The sequence below is a fragment of the Melanotaenia boesemani genome, chromosome 12 (assembly GCF_017639745.1).
Source record: "Melanotaenia boesemani isolate fMelBoe1 chromosome 12, fMelBoe1.pri, whole genome shotgun sequence".
NCBI classification, from domain to species: Eukaryota; Metazoa; Chordata; class Actinopteri; order Atheriniformes; family Melanotaeniidae; genus Melanotaenia; species Melanotaenia boesemani.
This window is the reverse complement of record NC_055693.1, coordinates 21,679,856-21,707,527: the sequence shown is the minus strand read 5'-3', so window position 1 is coordinate 21,707,527 and position 27,672 is coordinate 21,679,856. Positions and strand designations below refer to the sequence as shown.

General features: G+C 36.7%; 1 protein-coding gene across 1 annotated transcript in view; it reads left to right on the top strand.

Moving 5' to 3' along the window:
- cps1 (carbamoyl-phosphate synthase 1, mitochondrial) overlaps positions 1-27,672 on the top strand; it is a 70,500-nt gene that overhangs the window by 32,161 nt on the left and 10,667 nt on the right. The window contains exons 28-33 of the mRNA XM_042002751.1: positions 1,311-1,386; positions 4,123-4,200; positions 6,958-7,065; positions 17,131-17,220; positions 17,571-17,741; positions 27,519-27,593. Coding sequence (XP_041858685.1) covers positions 1,311-1,386; positions 4,123-4,200; positions 6,958-7,065; positions 17,131-17,220; positions 17,571-17,741; positions 27,519-27,593 — 598 coding nt within the window. The remainder of the gene's footprint in view (positions 1-1,310; positions 1,387-4,122; positions 4,201-6,957; positions 7,066-17,130; positions 17,221-17,570; positions 17,742-27,518; positions 27,594-27,672) is intronic.

The window sequence follows — 27,672 nt, the reverse complement described above, 5'->3', positions numbered from 1 at the left end:
ATGTCAACTTAATTTGCAAAACATGCTTTATTTCTTTAAATTTAACCATTTATATTAGCATCCTGGGCGCTTTTTGAAGAGATGAAGTCTATGCTGTAGCAATATAGACAGAAAAAGATGGCTGCAAAAAAACATGGAGGAATTGGTGACAGTGTTCCTTCCCCAAACACATAGGCTCTAGTTAGTAAGGTGATACGAGGAACTGTGTTAAAAGAGTTTCTTCTCTTACTTTGTCAAAAGAGCTTAAGACTTTTTCTCTAAAATGCAGCTGAAGAACGCTTAGCCTTTAATCTATGCCAACAAGCTTGGTGTAGATTTAGTATGCATGACATACATACACATCATGTATAATTTACTTATATGTAAAAAAAATACTGTTAATACTGTAGAATTGATGCTTATAAGGATTTAACTGCTTTTCCACTGTTTTCTGCTCAATGTGTGAATGTGAATGTGAATGTGTGAAGGGATATTTTCATTGAGTCAATAGAAACACTAGTTAATACCGGTTAATATTTGAGATAGTTGCTATCTCCAACATGGCCACTAGAGATCTGTAACTGTTATATACCTTTTCTTTTAGCTGTACTTGCACTGATGATCATATAAATCCATGTCCATTTAAGTGTGGTGGGCCTTTTTATAAAGGCCTTGTGTTGACTTCACAGGGACTAATACTGGTTCATCTTTTTATTCTGAATAGATCATCTTACTATGCAGAGTTAGTGTACAAAAAATCCATTTAATACATTCACAAAACATTAATGCAGAAACTAGATGGCATCTAAGTCAAAGATATGACTAAATTTAAATTCATTATGAATCTTCTATCACTGGTATTCAAATGAAGGGTCAGTATTCTTCAGGGGTTTAGGCATATGTCTGCCTCTCAGCTACAGACAGCTAAGAAATGAAGATTGGACTGAAGCCTCTGGCCTTACTCTGTCCTGTTTCTCATAACTGTTCCTTTTCAAACAGGATACCCCAGCTAAAATCAAAAACACCCACCACAACAAAACTAGCCTAAATCTGTTGTTTTTTTAATGATTAAGTTCTGAACTCGTTTTCAAGAGCCTGAAGTGCTTTTCGACCTAAATAGCTGTTATTCTCCCTCTCTCTCTTGCTCCTTATTTTGACTGTTTCCAGACTTTGTTCCCTATGGTAATAGTGATGCAATGGAGAGATAATGAGTGTTTTGAACAATCATTTGAAGCTTGTATGTTCTCCTGTTGGCTTGCTTCCCTTCCTCTCCTAAGCCCTTATGTTTTCTCCCCCTCACCCACTTTCTCTCCCTCCCTTTATTTCACCAGTGGTTCAGCAATGAATGTCGCGTATGGAGAAGAGGAGATGAAACGCTTCTTGGAGGAGGCTGCACAGGTATCCCAGGTGAGATCAGTATTAAATCCTCATGTGAGACAGACATGCTGCCTTATAGGATATATGATCTTGCTCCAGCCATTTATCACACTCAGACACAGTATCAGACAGTGGTTGTGTAGTGTTGCCCCACTGTGTGTGACCACCTCCACTTCACTCAACATCAATGTCACTTGGGTGCAGCTGGTCTTTCCAAAGAACTAGAAGCATGCATATGTATGTGAAATTCACACTTCAGATCATCAACCAATACAGGCCTGTTGATGGTGTTCTGAATGGTTTACATATAAATAAGGGTGTTTAACTCATAAGACCTAATATGTATCTAGATATAAGACTAAAGATGAAATTATAAGTTTTGATGCAAAACAATTTAGTGTGATTTGATAAGTAGGACAAAGTTTATTTTTATTTGCTTATTGCAGATATTAATTTTCCTGTCTAAAAGAAAAAAAAACATATTTATGAACATGGTATCAGTAAGCTATGTTCAGTTAAATATGTTTAATTAAAGGAAATAGAGGAAGTGTTTTATTACTGATTACAATAGTGAGAAGTTTTTTCTGAATTAATGTTGCTGTGTTTATTACTTTCTAATAAACACAAGGCTTATTGTGTGAACAACTATTTTGACATATAAACTCCAGCAGATATAAATCTTAAACCAGGGGTGTTCAAAGTCAGCAAAGGCCACTGTCCTGCAGGTTTTGGATGTTTCCTGCTGCAGCACACCTGAATCAGATTACTGGGTCAACATTCTTTGGCAGAACTTAACAACAGCCTGTTGTTGAGGAGAGCCATTTCATTTCATTGGGGTGCGTTGGAGCAGGGAAGCATCTAAAACCTGCAGGACTGCAACCCTTGAGGAATGGCGCTGGACATCCCTGTCATAAGCAATAAATTAGGCAACAGGTCAAGTCCTCAAGGGCTTCTGTCCTGCAGGTTTTAGATGTTTCCCTGCTTCAACACACCTCATACAAATGAAATGGATTCAACAGCTTATTGTTAAGTTCTGCACAATGACCCGGTGGATTGATTTCAGTGTCTTGTCTCATCAGGTCAGAATTCAAACACTGTACATAACCCTTTCTCTACAGACTTGAAATAGCCAAATCTTTGTTTAGTTTTATTTTCTTTGTAAAATCCAAACATTTTTTTAAGGTTTAAATCTTAGATATTGATGGTACATCAAGATGCTGCTTTTAGTTAATACCGCACATGCAGTGATATTCTGCTTTGCTTTGCTCAGATGTTACATACCTAAGTTAAACCCCTAATTCAAAAATATTAATTCCAAGTTGCATCTGTTAATCTTTAAGCCCTAATATAAATATATTTAAAATTGTACATACTACATAAGGCAGTGCCAACCCTCACTATCTTTCCGACCTTGCAGGGTTTAATGTTGCTTTTTATTTGTGACATTACTTACTTTATTTGCCAGTTATAGTAAATAAGCTGCTGTTTGAGGTGTTTGACCAAAAAATAAACACAATGGAAAATATTTATCAGGCCTGCACTGCAGTCATCTTTATCACTTGCTTATGTTTTGCCATGCTTTCTTTTATTCAGTGGTGCATAAATGGCACGCTAAGTTGTTTAAGGTTTACGTAACAAACTCTGTAATTTAAGATGGATGATAAAGGTTTCATTTATTAGATCACAACATAGAAGATTTTTGATAACGAATTTCAAAGTTTACTTTGAGGAAGCTATAATGTGTATTTTTCTATAATAATGATGCATCTAGTGACTATATCAAAACAGCAATGTGAACAACAATCACTTGTTGTGAAGAGCCTCCAGAGAATGAATCTGCAGCTCCTCTTGGCTTTAATGAGCTGTGTTACAGAGTTTCAGCTTATTGTTAAGCTCTTTGCACAGCAACATGTTTTGGTTAACTGTCACTGCTATAAACAGAATAATTTTCCACTGCTGCAGGCACTTATTTGCCACAAACAGCTGTTTGCAGCCAAAAAAATATCAGGTCACTGGCAAACATAATGGAGTATTTATCAGCTGAAAAGTAAGCATACTGTACATAAATGATAGGTGCCATAAACCTTCATTCTCATTGTATGGCCACCAGGGTGAGATTGCAGTGTTTTCAAGATGTCAGTGTATAGAAGTTTAGAAAACATCTTACTTCTAACTTGATGTATGTACATTTTATTTGTGAGCTTATGGTTTCATTTACTAGTTTCAAAATCTTTAATAAGAAGTTATATTTATTTGTAAATGGTAGTTTACATTTTAACAGAAGATGTTGAAGGTGACAAGTCATGACCACTGCAGAGGATCATGCATTTAAGTTAGAAAAGTGTCTTTCTTTTCTTTATCTGTCCGTGCTTCTGTCCTCCTGGTTGGAAGCAGCATCATTTTTCAACAAACCTGGAATATATTCTAAAATTCTGATGTCACAAGATTTGTGAAAACTTTGACATATGTCATTTCACATCTGGCAGTCTTCTTTTTCTCAGTTTGTTTATTTTCAAACATGGTCATTCTTGTAGCTTTTGTTATTGGCTCTTACGAATAAATGAATCGTTAGGAACCTAATTAAGAATTTAATCGCGTTGTCATAAAGTCTGTCAACAATCTACTCCTTTTAGTTTGTCTAACACTGGGTTGGATGAATACTGGCAGAAACACCAAGAAAGGAAGAGAAAAAAATGTAACTCTTTATTTATTTATTCTACTTTTTTATCCACACATAGAATAACCTTCCTGATGCCTTTCCTCCAGGAGCATCCAGTTGTCATCACCAAGTTTGTACGTGGAGCCAGGGAGGTAGAAGTGGATGCAGTGGCTAAGAATGGCAAGGTAAAATATTTGTTATTCTTATTCTTAGAACTAGGTAAACTAGGTACCACTTCAAGAACACAACTTTCTTTTTTACATTGATTATTTATTTAACAAAAACTAAGCCAAAATACAGAAGCAGTGTATATAGAAGCAGTGTGTATAAAAAAGCACACACACACACACACACACACACACACACACACACAAAATTGGATAGTTTTGTAGAAAGCCTCTTTGAAATAGAACATGGAACCATGACAACAAGAGTTGTGGACTAATGTCCTTTAGACAGACAAGGCCAAAGTGGCCATTACGCACAGTCACGTGTGGGGTCATAAGCAAACACAGCAATCAGCACACTCACCTCATACCAACGATAAAGCACGGTGGCAGAAAGGTGATGATTTGGGCTTCTTTGCATCCATAAGACCTGGGCACCTTGTAGTCTTTGAATCCACCATCAGCTCCTCTATTAAACAAGTGTTTTACATTCAAAACAAATCCACATGTAAACAGTTAAAACTTTGGTAAACTTGGGACAAGCAACAGGACAATGATCCCAAGCACAGCAGCAAGTCTACAGTAGAAATGTTGGAATAAGGAAAGAATTTAAATGTTGCAATAATCCAGAGAAATTCTGATTTCAACCTGAATGCAACCTAAAGTTTCCCCACACCAAATGTGAGAGACTGATAACGCTACACAGAATGTTATTGCTTTAAATCTTTGCTACTGAAAGTGGTTTACAGGCTGTAGAATCACTGGGTGTGCTTAGTTTTTTTTACAAACTGCTTCAGCATTTAGTTTTTTGGTTAAAGGAATAATGAACTTGTAGTATGTCATGTTGTTTTCATGATTGTCTGGAGCACTGGGGGCTGTTTCCCCCACACTGGAGAAGTGGCTCCAACAGATACCTGGAGAAACATCAGACACCTCCATCCAGATGAGTACAGACTTAGAAACTGCTAAGATACGCGTAGAACCCCATATATGTATAAATATATAATATCTCACTGTATATATCTCACATTATTCATTCATTCATTCATTCATTTTTGTTTGAATGGATAAGTAGGGTTGAAATTGTATTTAGTGTAGTAGAGGAATGAAGTGGAAGTAATCCAGTTAATCTTTAGTAAAAAAAAAATCCCAGCACAGACAGATCTGATGGGAAAATTAGAATATATTAAATCCCAAGTTTAGAAAATGGTGGCACCAAATACAAATTAAATCCTCTTTTTAAATCAGATCTTAAGTGAATCATTTTTGCACAGCAAACTGATTTTATATGTTGATAGATTCCATACACACAATTCTGTTTAACAGAAAACTAAAAATATTTTAATTGTAATCCTTGAATTCTTTTCATATTTAAAATGGAGAAGTGTAAAATGAAACTTTACCGTTATGTCAGTCATTTTATAATGCATCGGATGCACTTCATTTAACCCAGTCTTTGTCTGTTTTTTATCCCTCAACTTAATAATAGCATACCCATAATGAAATTAGTGTATTTCTGCAACCTGAGGTTCTATTTTAATTCTTTTGGAGTTATAGTAAATGGAATAGTTTTGATAAAACACACACTTTTAGAATGAATATGAGTGTAGCTTTAACCCTCTGTCCACACATTACAATATGTGAATATTATCTTTGCAAAAGCCAATAAGATAGGATAAGATAGGGGATAACTTTTAAACTAATATAACTAAATCCACAGTGTAAGTTGCAGTGAATGACACAGCAAGTTAGTTACTAATCCTGAACACCCTGTGTGATTTTCTATTGTTTAGACTCTTAAGAGTCATTTCAAGGGTGTCAGTTTGTACGTGGGTTATCCAGTTGTATGGTAGATTTTCTCACTCTCAATACAGTCCCTCCTTTATCTTCAGTATCACATTAACAAGCCGTCCACTCAATGAATACCAAACAGCTCCCATTACTTGTGGCCAAGCTGTGTGTGTGTATCTGTGTAGGAGTCAGAGATAATACATATTAATTACAGGCTCTATCTGAAGAGTGCTAATGAATGCTGTGGTTAGTAGCAGTTTAAATGAGCTAATGACACAGCAGCTCATTTATAGACACAGACTTGCACGGAGTTGCTTGGTGATTCATATCTTTTCTCCTTTGAGGCGAATGTAAGAAGTTATTCCTTTTGACATACATTGTTCCTTTGTCATGGTGAGAACTAAGGTGGAGGTATGTATGTAATTAGTGACAAATTTTTGTCAGCAGATCATACACACACACACACACACACACACACACACACACACACACACACACACACACACACACACACACACACACACACACACACACACACACAGAGAAAAGAAGCTGAATATAATGAAACTTACCAGAGAAGTGAAGCAGGCATAAAGGAGTGGATCTAAAATAATCTCTTTGATGTTATTTTAAATGTGGCATTGATTTTTACTTGACCACTCAGTCACTGCTCTAAACAGAATTGATTTAGTTAGAAATCAAGTATTGATCTTATTGAAATTTTTCTAACTCTACAGTAAAAACCCTCTCTGGTTCTCAGCAAGTTCACCATATGGTAACTAGTATGTTGTGTACATTGCATACTGGAAATACAAACACATCTAATCTTGAGATCCAAGATTTCCAAGACTGAAACTTCCTGTTCATGATCAGATCAAGATTTTTAGGAGGAAATGTTACTTTTAAGTATGTCTCTGTTGCTTTCTAGAGTTCAAAGCTGCTTGCAGATGTTTTCTGTGTCATAATTCCTATCTGTCTGTGCAGGTTCTCGTCCATGCCATAACTGAGCATGTGGAAGATGCCGGGGTACACTCAGGGGATGCCACCTTGATGCTCCCAACCCAAACTATTAGCCAAGGGGCTCTGGAAAAGGTAGGCTAATTTAAAGCTAAGTTAAAATTTGACTTGGTGTCATATATCAGTTTATTTAAGTGAGGAGAACAGATGCCAGAAGTGATTTTTTTTTACACAACACGTCTCCTGTTGCCAACTGCTTGCTTAGAGGAAATTGTTAAATCGTTGGGTTTCTTTGTGTTAAGAACCTTAAAATGATTGGGCCTCATTCACCAATATCTTCTTACGAATCTTTAATTGCTGGAGTTACGTTCTAAAAATATCCCGCAATAGGCGAAATCCGTGAGGTAGTTTGCTTTATTTTTTACAATTATTATAGATGTTTTAAGGCTGTAAAACCCCTCACTACACACTTTATTCACTTTCTCAGACAGGCATTAACATTTTCACACTTTCCTCTCTTGTTTAAACACCCTCAAAGTTCAAACCTTAATAGAAAAAGAAGTCCAGTATTATAGAATGAAACTGCAGGACGCAGAACATAATGCGCTGTGTAAAAAAAACAAAAAAAACATGCACAATTGCACAAAAAAAAAAAAGGCCACGAAAGGTGAACCGTGTTATAGCGAGGGACCATTGTACTTCTATAACTCGATTCCCCTTCTCTGCATGTATACGTGGAAAAGGACAGTGGTCCAATTAAATGCCCAAGTTGAGCGAAAACTACTCCACTGTAGATGTAAACAAATTGACTGAGAGAACCACAGTATGCTTGCAGTATTTGCCACTTGGACAGAAACATAAATTGAAGAAAGATTTCTAAATCCTTCTGGAGTTTTGTTGCAGCAATACGTCATAATGCTATAACAAATTCTATTCACAAGGATTTATGGCATTATGACAACAGCTGGCTGTGTATAAGCTTGTAGAAAAAGATGAAGGATTCTTACTGCCTTCATACTTGCAAAAGTCATATTGCACTTTCTACAAGAAGGGCAGTAGAAAAACATTATGTTTCACTTCACCTGTGTCCACTGCTGCTATTGCAGCTATCCGTTGTCTGCATATCATACTAATTGTTTGGCAGAGAGCAGAGGCTGCTGCTTGAAGGCTGTATTTTTTAGTTAAAATGGTTTGTCCCATTTGTTTGGCTCCAGTACTGAGAGGTAACGATCAGTGAAACACTTATTATGATTATGATAGTTAAAACCCGAGACTTGGAAAGTTTGACATGAGCTGTTATTTATCTAATAGGACAATTTGGATAGCGTTTAAAGGCAGATAAAATGTTAAATCATGCACCACAAATAATGTTCCTGACAATTTTTTAATGTGTCTGTGGGAAGTTTTGCTTTGTGCCATGTTGAAAGCATCAACTAGGTTCAGTCTAATAAGATTGCTGTCACAGTTTCTCATAAAAGAGCACTGGGGTGGTTATTCAGATAAGACACTGGCATGTTTAGTTGCCATCAGGTTAATAGAAAGGCATGCATATCTGAAAGGGGTTCTGTGATGATGAAGTCAAGTATATATAATATAGTATAATATGGACTTTTTAGTATCAATAACAGATTGCACTCTGTGCCTGCTGACTGCTCCTCCAACATTTTATGCAGACATATCAGTCTGGGTGTGTTGGAAAGTTATTGGTAATTATATACATAGATTATTAATTATTATTTTATCCGATGATAAGAGACATGAGGGATAAGAAATATTCTAAACACAATTTGTGGCTAAAATATTTTGTGAATGACCACAGACAGAATCATGGTTAAGTCCATTTCAAGCTCTGGCTGAATTGCATTATAATGATCACAGTGACTGTTCTCTGTCTCTGATGTCTGGCTTATATCCAGTCACTGTCACACACTATTGTGATGGCATATGTGTTACATGAGTTCTAAACTCCAGTTAGAGATTGCTATGTTGTTAACAAAGTTTTACTCGTAATAAAATGTTGAAAGCATGAATTAATCGTCATTCTTTCAAAGTTTTATTGCACTTCACAACAACAAACGTAGTAACAAAACATTATGTCTCACAATCCTGTATAAGCCACATATAATCAAAATAGAAACCCTTCATGCTATTTTATATGTCTCAGTGGAAAAAAACTGTCAGACAACACGATGAATTTAAAATTAAAACTCTTAGAACCTGATAAACCTTTGCAATACTATTTAAATAGCCTTGAGCTCTTATTAACTGTGGATTACATAAACACAAAAGTTTATTGCTGCAGTTTCAGTGCAAAACCATCCATGACCACCTTAATTGAATCCATGACTCTGACCACATCAGCTATTACCCAGTTAAACATTTCAAACTCGGTGGCAGTGATCCTCCTTGGGCTAATGACCATTTTCCACCCATTAAGTTTTGTAAATCCTGCACTTTTGGGCACAAAACCAACTTTTCATATTAATCTTTTCATAAGCTTGCAGTCACTTTGGGTCACTTTCTGCCCTCTGCCTACTCGTGCATCTCTTAATTTTAGAGCCACTGCTGATATTGCCATCTCTGTATTTATAGGGCTTTTTTGTCAGCAGCATTACAAATGATGCAATATTATAATAGTTGTAGTGTAATGCCTCAATATTAATGTAAAACCTTAATGGTAGAAATTAATATAAAAATTAATGAAACCTTATAATTGTGATTTTCCTTGAAATAGGGCACCACTCTTCTGTATAAGCTGATTAAATAATTCACGGTCCAGAAGAGAAAACCATGAGTGGGGTTTTAATAAAATTATTGATTCTAATCCAGTCTAATTCTCATATCTGAAGTTGCGAATTCAACGTCTGAAGGGACCTTGATTCCATCCAAAAATAACCACGGAAACGCTTCTAAATTTCAATAAAGTAAACCATTTATTAAACAACAATAATCAATTAACAGCAAAGAGAAATCAATGTCAGAAATTATGAAATGATTAATATCGCTTTAGAGACTCTGCCGGCTTCTGTTGCGCCGGGAGGGTGAACCAGCTTAAAAGACAGTGGAAATGAAGCAGGAAAATGAAACAAACAAGGGTAAATATTTGCAATCAATTTAAATCAGAGATTATAAAGAAAATAATATCTGGAGCTTATGCAGCTTGGAATATGGGAAAATTAACTAACTAATGAGCAGCATTTAGTTAATTTTGGTCGGAACCTAACGGAGTAACCGGGAATTTGGTAAGATAATTTAGAATCGTCAATTGAATTACAGGAATAACTAAATGAACTTTGTAGTGAAAAGAATAAAATTCAGCATTGCAAAGACACCAGCTAGACCCAGTTGGAGGCTCGGTTCGGTCTTACTTGGAGCAGGTGGTAGGGCCTATGAGAGGGGTTCGGTACGGCGTCAAGGTGACGAGGTCCCTGAGGTCGTCTGGTACCCGGCAGAAGACAGCCCATCTGAAACGGTTTGGATCAGCTTCCAAGACGAACCGGGTTGATTCCCACACTCCACTGGCACAGCGGTGGCAATTGGCTGGTGTGGTTCCGGAGGCTTGGAACCGCAATCAGAACCTTGTTGTTGGAAATGTCCACAATTAAGCGTTATGGATCAGAACACTTCTGGCAGAAATTGGCTCTGAAAACTGAACTTTGGACTGACTTTCCAAAGTTCTTCTCAAAAAGGAAAAGTAATTAAAAATGCAACAAGTTGGAATATCTCTCGCGCTGGATACAAAAGTTGTATATCTTGGTTGTGTAGCAACGGATTTGGGTTGCTTTGAGCAAAAATATCAAAAACATAAACTAATAAACATGAACAAAGGACAAAAACTAAGTTGAACGTTCTAATGAATTTTCCATGGATTTGTTTCTCCGTACAGATCTGTTTTTCGGTACCTATTCTCTCTCCTCTTTCGTTCTTCTTGACTTGACTTCTGACTAACTTTAAAAGTTTCTGATAATATTTACTGGCTATGGTGGGGTTTATCGTGGTTAGGCCATTCACAGTGTAGAATATTGGCGCGGTTGGCTTCATTTACATTCAAAGGCCTAGATGTTTAATCACTGTCTATCTAAGATTAAACTTATTTTCCCATATGCCAGTCAAACAGAAAGTACATTATAAAACACATTTCATAAAAACAAATGAATATCCTGTTTGGAGGTGAAACACACACAACTTTCAATTGTTATAAGCAGTTAATTATTCATGAGATATCAACACATTTATACTACTTCACTGATGGAACAAAATATACTTTATTTTCCGTTACCTGTAAAGGAAGTTCATATTTACAATCACACACTATCCGTTCTGTTGTGGATATTTGCGGATAAAAGTTTCTGTAAACTATTTAAAGTTTGGTTTGTGATCCCGGTAGCAAACCTTAAAACGGCCAGCAGGAGATGTTGATCCATGGTAAGAATCCATTTAATTGTAACTCTGTGACAGTACATCGCAGGAAACCCGTTCAAGTCACATTGGTGGTTTCCTGATGTGTGGAGTTATTTTAAACATTCAATATTACAGAAATCAGACATTTAAGGCCATTTTAAGAACTTTGTTCAAAACAATCCTGCAAGAGTATGAGGGGCCATTTGAGACATTATTCAGAATTACCCTCTCACAGACACATGTGAAATTCAAGTCATTCACACATTATACTGAAACCTCTCATATATTATACTGAAATCATTCATACTCTATGGTAAAACCTGTCATATATCATACTGAAATCATTCACACATTATAGTAAAACCTCTTATACACTATACTGAAACTGCCTCTTATACACTATACTGAAATACTCTTAAAACACTATACTAAAATCATTCACATACTATAGTGAAATTTCTAAAATCGCATTTCACCAAGATGTATGAAAGGAATTCTAGTAGTGTGTGTGAGAGGCAATTTTACTAGTATGTATGAAAGGAATTCTACTAGTTTGTGTGAGAGGGAATTTCAGTAGTATGTATGAAAGGAATTCTACTAGTGTGTGTGAGAGGTAATTTCACTTGAAAAGGAAGTCATTTCAGTTGAAATGAAAGTCACGTAGTAGAAAAAAACAGGAGCGCATTTTCAAAACAAACCGAAGAAGAAGAAGTTGGAGAACATCGTGACAGATGTTTTGTGAAGACCTACGCTGTATTAATATTTGTTCATTCGCCTGGAAGTAATCTCAGTGAAGCAGCTGGCATCTCCAATACTCTTCTGGCCTCAGCAGAGACTATTAAGGGTTAACGCGACATCAGCCGGACAACCGACAGTAGTGAGTCTGAATGGGGACATGCTAACTAGCCACCTAGCATAACTCTGCCATTGGGATATACAGTGCTGTAAAACGAAGACCTAACAGCACTGTGAGGCATATCCTGGAGAATACTCCAAACGCAGATGAAGAGTATGTTGTCCAGTGCTGTCCAGGTCTTCCTTTGACATCACTGCATATCTTAATGGCCGAGTTATGCTAGGTGGCTAGTTAGCTTATCCTCATTCAGACTTCCTACTGTCAGTTATCCGGTTGCTGTCGTGTTAGACCTAACCCTTCTAATAGTATCTGCTGAGGCCAGTATAGTATTGAAAAAGCCAGCTGCTTCACTTAGTCATCATAAACTCATGACCACATCAATAGAATTAAACAATCCCACTGCCATTGAACAGAATCTACACCTGCTATGCTTTCTGCAAACAAGATGACAAGTTGAAAATGTCTGTGTCCCGGCCACAAATTTTAATATAACGTTATAAATACAACAACACAGTTACTATCTCAGTTACATAAGCAGGGTGTTTCAACACTGACTTAAACACTGACAAATAACAGTAACATAGGGTTGAGAACTTCCTTTATCAAACACTGAGTCAAGGATGAGACAGGGAGCTGCATTTCAGTATATTATGTGAGAGCATTTCAGTATATTATGTGAGAGCATTTCAGTAAAGTATGTGAGAGCATTTCAGTATATTATGTGAGAGCATTTCAGTATAGTATGTGAGAGCATTTCAGTATATTATGTGAGAGCATGTCAGTATATTATGTGAGAGCATTTCAGTATAGTATGTGAGAGCAATTCAGTATAGTATGTGAGAGCATTTCAGTATATTATGTGAGAGCATTTCAGTATAGTCTGTGAGAGCAATTCAGTATAGTATGTGAGAGCATTTCAGAATAGTATGTGAGAGCAATTCAGTATAGTATGTGAGAGCATTTCATTATAGTATGTGAGAGCATTTCAGTATATTATGTGAGAGCATTTCAGTATAGTATGTGAGAGCATTTCAGTATATTATGTGAGAGCATTTCAGTATAGTATGTGAGAGCAATTTAGTATAGTATGTGAGAGCATTTCATTATATTATGTGAGAGCATTTCAGTATAGTATGTGAGAGCATTTCATTATAGTATGTGAGAGCATTTCAGTATATTATGTGAGAGCATTTCAGTATAGTATGTGAGAGCAATTCAGTACAGTATGTGAGAGCATTTCATTATAGTATGTGAGAGCAATTCAGTTTAGTATGTGAGAGCATTTCAGTATAGTATGTGAGAGCAGTTCAGTATATTATGTGAGAGCATTTCAGTATAGTATGTGAGAGCAATTCAGTATAGTATGTGAGAGCAATTCAGTATATTATGTGAGAGCATTTCAGTATAGTATGTGAGAGCAATTAAGTATAGTATGTGAGAGCATTTCAGTATATTATGTGAGAGCATTTCAGTATAGTATGTGAGAGCATTTCAGTATAGTATGTGAGAGCATTTCAGTATAGTATGTGAGAGCATTTCAGTATATTATGTGAGAGCATTTCAGTATAGTATGTGAGAGCATTTCAGTATATTATGTGAGAGCATTTCAGTATAGTATGTGAGAGCAATTCAGTATAGTATGTGAGAGCAATTCAGTATATTATGTGAGAGCATTTCAGTATAGTATGTGAGAGCAATTCAGTATAGTATGTGAGAGCATTTCAGTATATTATGTGAGAGCATTTCAGTATAGTATGTGAGAGCAATTCAGTATAGTATGTGAGAGCAATTCAGTATAGTATGTGAGAGCATTTCAGTATATTATGTGAGAGCATTTCAGTATAGTATGTGAGAGAATTTCAGTATATTATGTGAGAGCATTTCAGTATAGTATGTGAGAGCATTTCAGTATAGTATGTGAGAGCAATTCAGTATAGTATGTGAGAGCATTTCAGTATAGTATGTGAGAGCAATTCAGTATATTATGTGAGAGCATTTCAGTATAGTATGTGAGAGCAATTCAGTATAGTATGTGAGAGCAATTCAGTATATTATGTGAGAGCATTTCAGTATAGTATGTGAGAGCAATTCAGTATAGTATGTGAGAGCATTTCAGTATATTATGTGAGAGCATTTCAGTATAGTATGTGAGAGCAATTCAGTATAGTATGTGAGAGCATTTCAGTATAGTATGTGAGAGCATTTCAGTATATTATGTGAGAGCATTTCAGTATAGTATGTGAGAGCAATTCAGTATAGTATGTGAGAGCATTTCAGTATAGTATGTGAGAGCATTTCAGTATATTATGTGAGAGCATTTCAGTATAGTATGTGAGAGCATTTCAGTATATTATGTGAGAGCATTTCAGTATAGTATGTGAGAGCATTTCAGTTAGGGCTGGGCGATATGGCCTAAAAATAAAATCTCCGATTTTTTATAACCAAATCCGATTTCCGATTTTAATCGATTGTTTTTCTTTTCTTTTACAAACATAAACTTATTAAAAACATTTATTTGTTTATATAGATGAATGCCAGCAAAAATAAAGCATATGATGTCATAGCTTATCCACCATATAAACGACTAAATATCTTACATAGAAATATGCGACACAATACATCCGTGATCTCTTTCCATCTGGATCCTTATCATACAGGATCCACTGCAGAAATAATTCCCCTGATGAAGGTCCTCTCTTTACTAGGGTTTGAGGGTTAAGTTGACTTCTGCATCTCGTAGAGAGGAGCATTTCTCACTGCAGTTATATGCACAGCTAAATCCCAGGCGTGAGTGAAGGGTCTCTTCACTGAAAATCTGTCAGACAAGCACCGTGCTGGTGTAGAGGGAAGGCTAAGTCTGCTGCTAACAATGGAAAAAAAAATCCCGATTTTCATAAAAATAAATCTCCAGAAATGCAAAATTCGATTTATCGATTTAATCGATTAATCGCCCAGCCCTAATTTCAGTATATTATGTGAGAGCATTTCAGTATATTATGTGAGAGCATTTCAGTATAGTATGTGAGAGCATTTCAGTATAGTATGTGAGAGGAAATTTCAGTATAGTGTATAAGAGGCAGTTTCAGTATAGTGTATAAGAGGTTTTACTATAATGTGTGAATGATTTCAGTGTGATAAATGAGAGATTTAACCATAGTGTATGAATGATTTCAGTATAATATATGAGAGGTTTCAGTATAATGTGTGAATGACTTAAATTTCACATGTGTCTGTGAGAGGGTAATTCTGAATAATGTCTGAAACGGCCCCTCATACAAGAGAAAGGTTATTTTCTCTGACACTTCTTAACAAAGTACAGATGTGGGGAGGAATGTTTTCTGAGTCCTGAATGGGGGAAGAGAGTCCAGGTTGGGTGATTTACATGTGCGAATGTCCGGGGACGATGGCCTTAATCAACAAAAGGGTTGAGATGTTCCCTGGTACGGCTGACACTCAGTTCTGGATCTAATCAGCTTTAGAATGTTTCTTCTTTAGAAGTTAATGAGTTAGAGTTTTCAGGTCTGATTGCAAATCAAATGTCCTCTGAATGCAAAGTTTGTGTAGGCTGAGAACCCAGTGTTAGGTCAACAATTGTCCATCTGGTGGTGAACAGGATTTTCCTGGGTGTCGTAAAACATGTAGATAAGATGGGTGAGGGGAACGAGTCTTGGGCCTTAATGCAACATAGTTGTGTTGTTTCCGCAAAGGCCTGATTAGGCAGATCAAGTGACCAATCAATAAAATATATTTCTCTCAAAGGCGTGTTGTCGACCAGTAAAAAGCTTTGTCATTGGATTCATGTTACCCCACTCAGAGCTCTGCATTCCTCATCTTCTTGTGAGGAAATAAAGGAATATTCTTGGTGATTGGAGGCAAAGAGAAATTTATTGTATACAGAGGAGTAAGGACAAATGTTTGTATACAATCAACAGAATGGTATGCTTTCTTCCTGATTCAAAATATAATGTTGTCTTAGCTCAGATATTTTCATTTTGTCTTCTTATCTCAGTGATGTAAGGGTTTTTTTCTACTCAGACAATATAAGTAGGATGTTGTAACATACCTGACATGTTTCGGCTGTCACCTGCAGCCCGGAGTAGAAAATCCCAGGTATGTGAGAGCATGTACGCCCCCTCGTCCCGGTTTATGGAGTTGGTAGCCCGCACCCCTGAACTTGATTGCCTCCTTTGTCCAACGCTTTAATTTGTTTCACTGATCCGACAATCCTTGCGATGTCCCAGTCCATGATGTGGTTGTTCCTCCTTTAGTGATCCATATGGCTGATTTTAGATTTTCCTATTCACCTCACACAAAACTATGGCAGCTTCTTGTTCATCCCAAAGTTAAAAAAGCACAAGAAAAAAAAATGCAATGTATTATATATGAAATACCATGCAGATCTTGCAACAAAACTTACATAGGAGAGACAGGCCGGACCTTCAACATAAGGAAAAAGGAACATCAAAAAGAATGTGAGAGGGAAACAGCCGGACGACTCTCTAGAACACAGAAAGAAAAGGCAGAACAGGAAAATCAGAAATCAGCCATATGGAATCACTGCAGGAGGAACAACCACATCATGGACTAGGACAGGCGCAAGGATTGTCGGATCAGTGAAACAAATTAAAGCGTAGGGAGCGTACATGCTCTCACACACCTGGGATTCTCTACACTGGGCTGCAGGTGTCAGGTATGTTATAACATCCTACTTTTATTGTCTGAACAGAAAAAAAAAAAAAAAACAAACAAAAAAAACTTGTCATAACAATGTCTTCTCCCTTTTTTTCCATGTTTACATTCCAGTGGAAAATGATCCATTTTACTTCTGCTGTGCTCTGACAAAATACTTTGAGCCAAAAGTTCATTTTTGCATGTCAAGATGTAAAGTTTAGTATGAAAATATGAATTTTTTTCTAAACATGTTTTTCATTTTTTGCTTCCAGGTTAAAATCGCCACCCGGAAAATTGCTCAAGCATTTGAGATTTCAGGGCCCTTTAACACTCAGTTTCTGGTTAAAGGCAATGATGTCATGGTAGGTAATATTTCCCTGGGTATGACTAAGGGACAGATTGACATTTTTACACCTTGATGCAGCAAATGCAATTCACTCACAAACTGAAATTGCCTGGTGTTCAGAATGATTTGTGAAGCTGGATGGATTTGATCATCATGGTTGCTTTCATTCTGATGTTCCTGCTACAGTGCACACACAGGGCATGCGTTCATGCATTTACTCGGGCTGTTTGTACATCATGTTTATGTATTCATGATATATAGATCTGCATGTTAATACTATGATAAGCCTAAGCTTAAATTATACTCAAAGAAGTGCTGTTTGAACTTTATTCATATGCACAGTATTTGTGTTATGTACCCCTGTAGGTGATTGAGTGCAATCTGCGGGCATCACGGTCCTTCCCATTTGTATCAAAAACAATTGGTGTGGACTTCATCAATGTGGCAACCAAAGTGATGGTGGGAGAGCCTTTGGATGAATCATGCCTGCCTTCACTGGAGAAGCCAATTATTCCAATAGACTATGTAGGAATCAAGGTGAGAGGAGAATCCAAACTAACCATAAGGTACTAATAGCATTTTAAACCATTATGACCTGATAAAATATGTTTTGCATTTCCTAAATTTAGAAGTCACTTTAGTACTCAATAGTTTAAGAAAGCAATGACTCTTGATTTACATGGTTTAATATAATTTTATAAATTAGTCATCATGGACACTTCTTACTCATAAAGTAAAAAAATATTAAGACAGGTAACTACAATACAACTCATTGCCTTGGCTATATCCCTTAGATTGTAACAATTGGATGGCTGAATTGGGCAAGACACTTAACCCTCCTTGCCTCCAGTGTTGGCATCATTGGTGAATGAATGTGGATGAATGTTCGGTGATGGTCGGAGAGGCCGTAGGCACGGATTGGCAGCCACGTTTTCGTCAGCCTGCCCCAGGGCAGCTGTGGCTACACACGTAGCTTACCATCACCATGTATGAGTGAGAAGTGGATGAATAATGGATACACAATGTAAAGCACTTTGGGTGCCTTGAATAGCGCTATATAAAATCTAATCCATTATTATTATTATTATTATTATTATTATTATAATTATTATTATTATTATTATTGCCAAATACAGGCTCATGAGCCCAAACAGACCTCAAAGAATAGACATCTAAGAACTGGTATAGAAGCACAACCTTTGCTCCAGTGAAAATTCCCTTTCCAAATGAACTTCTCAGCGACACTCATATGAAGCTGAGGATGGACACACCAAAAACCTGCACAGCACAAGCACAGGTTGAATATATGTATCTGTTTTTTTTTTTTTTTTTTTAATAACTGAGCACTCCAAGTACCCCTCTAATCTAGACTATAGGCCTTAGAAGAGCTCCTGTGGTCATCCAAAATGTTCCTGTCCTAAATCCTCCTTTGGCTATAGCTCAACTACAGCTGCTCATCAAGGGTCCCTGCAAAGAGTCAGATTTCTTTGAGCCACATCTTTGTGGTTTGTAAAACATCGGTGCTTTTTTTGTTTGTTTGTTTAGTATTCAATTTCAAGTTACTCATCGTCATCATGAGCTGTCCCTTTTATTTAGGCCATGAATTCCTACATTTTTCTTGTTTTACATTGATAAGAGCTGTGTCTTATCAACTGCAGTAAAACAAAGTTTACTTTCAGATTAGTCAAACTGCAAGAAGGAGGCCTTTTACTACATTTTTATGACTGTACTCGACATAAAAAACATATGTTAAGATCAACAGCATTCAGTAGTTTGGCTGTTTCTGGACTTAAAAAGTGAATGATACTAGCTCAGTTATTTGATTAAAAGTTAAATGTTTGAAAATCAGGACAACTATTTTATTTATTTATTTATTTATTTGTTTGTTTGTTTGTTTGTTTGTTTGTTTATTGAGCTTCAATGAGTATTTGCAACTAAGATTTAGGAACACTACAAGTTTGCACAAAATATGATTACCAATGTCAGCAAAAACTGACCATATAAGCCCAGAGGATTTTTTCTTCTTTGGGTTTTGCAGTCTAGACGTGACGTATTGCTGCCATCTACCATTCAGCATTCCACATGGTTTCCATCAAAGGGTTAGGGTTTACCGACCATATATTACTAAAGGACTTATTTTATTATCCATATTTCTTGGCCCTTAAATGCCCCCATAAAAATGTAATGGGTTTCATGTGGTCCAACTTATATGGTGGATTGAGGATGGCCATCCGTGACAATCAGTACTCCCGGGTCTTGAATATGTCTTGCAAAACTGAAATATAGGATTAAACCTATTATTCCTGCTTTAGTGTAAAAGTCATTCTTATTTTTAACCACACAAATTAGCAGGTGTAACATGTCTTTGAAAACAGTGTGTTATCTATTTTGTCAAGTTGTATCAAATTTTGGTGCAGACATCCAGCTTTAGAGAATGGAAACCAGCCCCAGGATAAAACATTAGCACCACTATGTTTCACTGGTAGTTTGATGTGGTGAAATTCTGGTATGTTTTAGCCTCTTCTGTCATTTGGCCTTGTCCTTGCAGGAAGTGGTTCAAAGATTCCTCTGGTCCTTGTAAAACAAGACAGCCTTTTTATTTATTTTTTATGTACTCTTGCTGCTTAGCACTCTGAATTTGGTCTTTAGCTTCTATAAAGTTGATTCTTAATATCTTAGTGGACAAATAATGTTTTATTTTCAGATGGTAGCATCTCTTGTATTATACCTGATGCAATGCATTATTCCAACTGCTGCAACTGATTTGATGTTGAGAAAGTCCTTTTTTTACATTGTGTAACATTTCAAATGGACCATGGCATATATTCCTACCCAGTGTGGCATCCACATTGTTAAAACAATGTATTATCACTTTAAACATCACGCCACAACTACAACATATGTAAATAACATTCTAAAAGATGATCTAATCCATGTTGGACAATTCCAGGTAATAAGCATATTTACTAAACAGAGATGTCTTGCTCTGTGTTGCATTTTTGTTTTGGTATTGTTCAACTTCATATTCTGAATCCTCAAACATATACTGCTGCGGTTGAGATGTTGTCAAGTTTAGAAATGTTTGGAGATGGTAAACGTCCAGACTGGGTGTTTGTCAGTCACCATTACCCCTTTACCCATCTGCTTGGCAAGTCTCTAGGAATTTGAGCAATCTTCTGCTTTTCAGGGGCTACTTACCACCAGGAAGAAGCAATGCCTTGTTCTCAAATTGTTTTCTTTAGTTCATTAAACCATTTTTCCTTACTAAAAACATTTTGCAAAAATCAGTCATCACCAACTTTTGTGAGCTGGCTCAGACATTTAGATCTCACTTTCAGTGTGACTGTTTCCATCAACAGTGATTTCAAGTGAATGCCCAACGCTCTCTGTATGCAGGTGAGACCTTTGAATTACTTTAAGTTACTTTAGGTTTAAAGGATTTTGTAGAAAACAAATAAATGCTTACATGTGATGGAGTTTACATGTGCTTATATAGGTACTGTAGGTTTTAATAACAGCACTTCTGCTAGATCATAGCACAGATAACAATTGCTGCTCCATTAATTTACACAGACCTGATGGGGGTTAGTAGGTAGTTTGCTCAAGCCAACTTACTTCTAAGATTGGCTATGAGAAAGATTACTTGTCGCCAGCTGTTCTAAAGCCTTTTTTTTCTTTAATAATTTCTCACTCTAATTACAACAGAGCTGCTGTAACAATGGTTGTAGTTTGGAGCCAATCATGCAGGTATAATCCCCCACTACTCCCAACCACCTAAAGTTTTCAATTTCCAGTCTGCACTTTGGTGAGGAATATTAATCAGAGCTCTGAATTCTCCAAGCACCTGGCTTAAAAAGGCTTCCAGAGTTTACTTGGAGTATATTATACGTACTTCATAGCCCTGGCTGATAAGGGCCTTGCTTCAAACCCTGCTACAATGTATGGGAGCTGTTTAACAAAGTAGTGCTAATTTCTTTCTTCCTCTTACATGCGTTATTGCTGCCATAACATCAGGCCAGTACTGTAAACACAGAGTGACGTCTGCATTCCAAGGTAGCCTGAAGTGTGTTTGATCAATATTTCACATCTTTCAGCATCCATCCTCACTGTGTCATCACAAGGCACAGGTTATTGCCATCTAGAAAGATCATCTGAAAGTATCATCCTCATTCTATCACAGCTTCTGTGTTACTGCTTATTTTCTCTCACTTTGACAATGTCTTGTTTGAAACCTTTTTTCCTTCTACTAACAAGTCCCTGCTGTGTAATTTCTACCAGTTTTCTGCACATTGGCCAGTAGTTGAGAATGAAAGGATTTATATATCTGAATCAGTAGATTTCTAGAACAAAGTTCAGCAATTGTTGACATGAAGCTATGGGAAGATGAAGCAGAAATGTGCAACTATTGATTGTTCATGTTGAAGATGTTTGCTACTTCTTAAAGGGCTTTCAAATGGGTGTGGTAGAAGCTGGATTCTGCTTCTGGGCTCATTCAAGTCTGCATTACATGATGCAAGAATGGATCCATGCTGTGCCAAACTGAACACAGCAGCACTCTGTAACGACAACGCAATGTGTCCAATCAGAAGAGTTCCTGGATGAGCCTAAACTCCCTGACTCTTGTTTAGCCCTGAGGATATTATGAGCCAATACCCTCTTAGCTTCGTCCTGCTTTACTTTTACTCGTCAGTAAAAGTAAAGCCAGATCTTTCCTCTGACAGCTTGACAGATACATCCACAACCAAGTCTGCAGCTAAAGAAACTGCCCATTTCGTGAATATAATTTTGGTCACCTAGCAACTGCTGTTGAACTTGGATGTGATTTGTGCGTGTGCACTCTCCTACCCTGCGGCAAGCACAGCACATACAACATCCTATGTGAAAACCCCTTTATTCTTTTTACTGGACTGCATGTCATTTGCTACACTTTGTCTTTGTTGCATCATATTATTGCTTAAGTAAGAAAATAATACATTTTTTTTTTGTGTGTGAATATACTTAACCTTAATTAATTTGAAATTAAACAATCAAAACTGATGCATGGTGTTGACCCTTTAGCTCATTTTCAAGGGCTTTAATAAATAATTCCATTTGGAATGGTGCAATTATTCTGAAAGTAAATGAATAGAAAAACAGCTTAATCAGAAAGACGGGACAAACCAAATGACAACATCAACAATATGGTGTGTATATATGTGTGTGTGTGTGTGTGTGTGTGTGTGTGTGTGTGTGTGTACACACACATATATATATATATATATATAATTAAAGGAAGAGTGCTCTTCCTCTCTCTGCAACAGCACTAAGACAATTTGAAGAGTTGATTTAGACACAGCCACATGTATCTAACATTGTGAAGAAGTACACCGTCACTTCACTTATTGGTTTTGTTCTTTTGACATATTGTTCAATATTTTGCTAATTAAATTTGTTGCATTTTTAGAAAAATAATCCAATGAATGGTTCCCATTTTTCTGTTTACATAGTTATTTCTCTTTAATAGGGCAAATGTATTTCTATATCTGATTATTCAATGAATCAATGGAAAAACAGATAAAATACTAGAATACCTAAATAATTGTTTGCTGTAGCCCTAATTCTCTCACTGCAAAACACTTTTAGGCCCATATGTGTAATTGTTCTTTTAGACCCCAGCTGAAATTAAAAAAGAATTAAAAAAATATATATTCCTTATAAATTCTGTACATTTCGGCAGTGCTCTTTATATCATCACAGTATTTATTAATTTGTTTCGTTAAATTTTAAAATACAACCATGCTAACAACAGTGTTATGTGAATGCTTCTCCCTGTGTTTACATCCTTCTCTATTGGAGCACATCTGGTGCTTCATGATAACATTGTTCATGCTGTTGAGCCTCGCAGTTGTGCTCAGGAGTAGGTGTCCAGTGTGGATTAGGGGGATGAGGAAGTACTGTTTTCTTGTTTCAGTATTATTTTTTTATTGTGGCATCTCAATTATTAAAACAGACACATACATTTAATCATATAGACATGTCATAGTAACTGAGAGATAAACTGTTATGACTGCAACAACTTTCAAAGATTTGTATGTTTTTATTTCAGGAGTTGGAGTTCCACAGGTGGTTCAGTTTTCTAATTGCTTACCCTTCTTTTCCTGTTTTTTTCCCTTTATTATATTTCCGCTTTAGTTTCTTTTTCATCATTTTAACGATTGACGACAGGTTTTTGCACATGTGGTTCTGGAGTTTATGTAGTGGATAAAATTAGTCATTTTTGGTAACAAACAGATGGTTACAAAAATCTTTCTATCACTCATTTGCTTGTATCTGCGTTTCTCACTTTCATTAAAAGTTCCCCCTCATTGTTATTCTCACTGTACATGGTCCTCTTCCTGTTTCATTTTCTTTCTTGGTTACACATTGTCATTTTATCTCTGCACACTTCCCTGTCTGTCTCCGACTCTTTGAACAAAGGCATGATAAGCCATTCTGGCTCCCTGTGTGCATTATATTCTCTTCGTCCCTTTTTACATTAGTATGCTAACGTTACGTGCACTGATTAGATAGCCTGCTTCAAGGATGACCCCCCCCCCAAGTGGCCATCACTTTGTGTGTGTGTGTGTGTGTTTGTGTGTCTTTAAATGGACACTTAAACCCCACACCACACCACCTATTATTCTTCTCAAGGTAATTTGGATTGTCTGATTTTTAAATAGACTAATATGAATGACTTCCAGAATGGCTCTCCACTAATTTTCATTTTTCTATAATTTAATAACAAGAAGATACGCTCACGCATTCATATCCGTTGTGTTTGTCTTCCTATCCCATCTTTACATTTTTACAATTTTATCTTCTCAATTCACCCGTTTTGTTCCTTTCTCCCCTATCTTACTCTCCCAGTTACATCAAATTTTAATTGTTTCCTGATTTTATTTTCTTATTTACTATCACTCTCACGCCACCTTTTTTTGTTTTAGTAGCTCTCTAGTAACTTCCCTAACTTTTTTCTATTTTCCCTAACATTACATTTTTTTTAATTTTCTTTTTTTCTCAGTTCTTCCACCTGCTCCCTTTCCCTCTTCTGGCTCTTCCTGATGTTGTTCTTTTGCTTAGGCCTCATACTTTTGCTGCGCCATCTCCTCAAGTCAGAGACAGCATTTCAAACAAGCTGCTGAGAGAGCTGGTTATCTGCTATTTGACAAGCCTGCTTTCTCTTTTAGATTCCTCTTAAAGTCTGTCCATAGTTGAGTAAGATGTCCTTAGAGTGAGCTGCACCATAAAAAATGTTTAAGCATATTTATTATTTTTCAACTTAAAATGAAGAAAATCTTGATTTAAACTGGTTTGATTTTATTCTAAGTATAGATTTAATGTAGATATGTTTACACCAAATTATTAAACACTAATATAAAAGTTTGTCCAGCAACAACTTCAAACTTTCACTGGCTAAGGTTGAGGTGGTTATTAACACATTCTCATACACTCTACAAAACTATGGGCAGGATGTGCACAAAATGCTTACATGTAAAAAAAAAAAACCCTACATGAGGATTGCTGAAACCACAGGCCTCACATAATCTAGGTGGTTTCCAGATTTTAAAGAAGTCTGTCTTTGAATGTGCCATGCATCTCAGATAGTCCAGTGGTATCATGTCCAATAAAAGTTAATGTTTTGTAGTAGATCTACTGCAGTGAAATATTCTTCCTTGCAGCAAAGATCAAAGCACATTAGAGTTTCTTATATTTAGATGTCATAAAGATTTACTATTTTAACCAATCAAATAATACAAGTACTTTCACACAGTGTACAGATTTATTAGTGATTTATAATTCTTTATCAATATAAACATCTCCTAATTCAGTTCACTCAATGTTTTGCAAAAGGGATCTGCTTAAGTTTAAATCTGGTTTTGCTATTTTTAAACATGGGTTTGCTAATGAATTGAAACTGAGGAGTCTGCACATGGCTTTTTTTTTTTTTTTTTTTTTTAAATCTGTGACAGTGGTAGTTCATCTGACCTACTTCAATCTCAGTGAGTTTCTGATCTGTGTGCACATAAATGTGTTGCATTTTAGACACTCGTGTTTTCTTGAACTACAGAAATATACCAGGTCCGATAATATCAACAAACTTAAAAAGTCGGCATGCTTTGTAAAGAAAAACATAATACAATGATTCTTTAAGCCGATATTTTATTCACAAAATAACAGAGAAATAAACGTAACCTAACCTGATAACAAACCTCTCATTTTTAGGACAATACAGAACAAACAAAAAATCTAACTTTGGTTTGTCTAAGTACAGAACCTGTTTATTCCACTTTGCATCAGTTCTTTTGAAATGAGCTTTGTCCCAGACGAGATAGCACAACTGTGTTCACAGCCAGTGATTTCTGGAGAATTTTCCTGAGCCCATGCAGTGATTTCCATGTTAGAATCATGCCTGCTGTTAATGCAGTACTCCCTGTAGGTAATATTTTCTGTATATACTATGTCCAGATTCTCAGAATCTTTGCATAGAATTAAGCACTCTTAAATGATTGAATATTTAAAATTTTCTTTTTTTGAGACATTTTTTGCAGATTGCTGAACCTCTGCATAGCTCTATTTTTGAGAAACTCTGCCTCACTAGGGTGCTCTCTTTATGGCCGATCATATTACTGAACTGCAACATGTATATCCAGCTGTCGTTTATTAATTATTTTTTTTATATTGCACATATTTTTAGCATTTATTGCCTCTGTTCCAACTTTTTTGAGATGTTTCCATCTAATTTAAGGTGAGCAGATCTTTCTTTTTAAAAAACATTTCATGAAATTTTAATCGACATTATGTGACATTACTTTATATTCTTACAAGACCTCCGAAATGAGACCACCACTACTGCAGCAAATTCTGAATTTACATGGTTCCCAGCAATAGGTGCAGATTGGAGTAGGTGGAAGGTGGGTGGAGGGGGTCGATGGCGCCCTGGTTCCCGGGGTTTGCAGCTGGAACAGTGGGGTGTGTGCTGGCTTACGCCGGGTGGTTGTCTGGGGGGGCCTGGTCCTCCTAGGCATGGTGCGGGCCCTCTGCCTTTGGGGGGTGGGGCCGCCGCCTCTGGGCTCCTGGGGCCCTGGGCCCTTCGCTTGGGCTGCCCTGGGTGGCTGGTCCCTGGCGGGGCCGGCGGCTACCGATCTTGGCCCACTGGGACCTGTGCCCCAAGACCGTGGGGGGCTCTTGCTGGGGCTCTCCTTTTCCGCCCTTCGGGTAGGGCTGGAGTCGTCTTCATGGTGGGGTAGCTTGGGTTAGTGCTCCGGGGCTGCTGCTGAGGGCCCGGGTCTCTGGGCTGCCCTGGTTAGCCTCTGACCTCCGTAGAGGCGTGGTCACATTTGCACGATCTCACTCACCACTCTTCATCACTGATCACTCCTTATTCCTCATGCTCTGCATGCTGACACAGTCACTGAGTTGTCCAGTGGGTTTATATACTTAGAGATAATTATTTCTTTTATTTTTCCAGTGAGTTAGTGTCTGGTCGCTGTTATGCTACTTTCATGATATGTCCTTTTGATTTGGTTACTATTTAAAAACTCTTAATGACTAGCAGCTCTGTTGTTTTTTTGTTTTGTTTTTTTTTGTTTATTTTTTTTAAAAGTTGTAGGAAATTTTCTGGTGTGTTCATGTACAGGTGTAACAATTTGTTGTCTGGTGATGGTGTGGATTGAAGGGTTGTTTCCTTCTGTCTGTGATGTTTTTGTCTCCTTTCTTCTTTCCCTTTTGCATCTTTTTGCTATTTTCCATCTTTTTCTGTCCCGTCCGGTCAGGTCCAGCAAGATTACATAGATTCCATGTTTCAAAGTAAATAAATAAATAAATAAATAAATGAATCAGATTATCAAGAGGAGCCCTTTCCCATAGGCCTCCCCTTGGCAGAACAAATTTGTTCAGCACGATACAGCAACCGATTATCCTTTTGCTTGCTATGATGCTGGACAAGAGAGGTTAAAAAAAAAAAAACAAACAAACAAATATATTTGCAGAGGTGGTCTAAGAATAAACTGGCAGACATATAAACAGAACTTCCACAATTTAAGAGATACATTCATGATACTGTCATGTCTTTTTTTTTATTATTATTTATTTTCCTTTTTACAATTGCTATATTTTGTCATTGAACAGTAATGGGAAGACCTTATTTCCAAACTATTTTCATTGACTAATATTATGAATGCTCATACATCTTAAAAGGACACATTTCAAAAGAGACACTTATGTTCCAATAACAGGTTTAACACAGCATTTTTACATTTTTATTTATGAAAATAAATCCTGCTGTTCTTTCATTAGGCACCCATGTTCTCCTGGCCACGACTGAGGGACGCTGACCCTGTTCTACGCTGTGAGATGGCTTCCACTGGAGAAGTAAGTCCCATGCACATATCGCAATATAATGCAATCCAACTCTACTTTTTCATTGTTGATGTATAAAAAAAGGCAGATG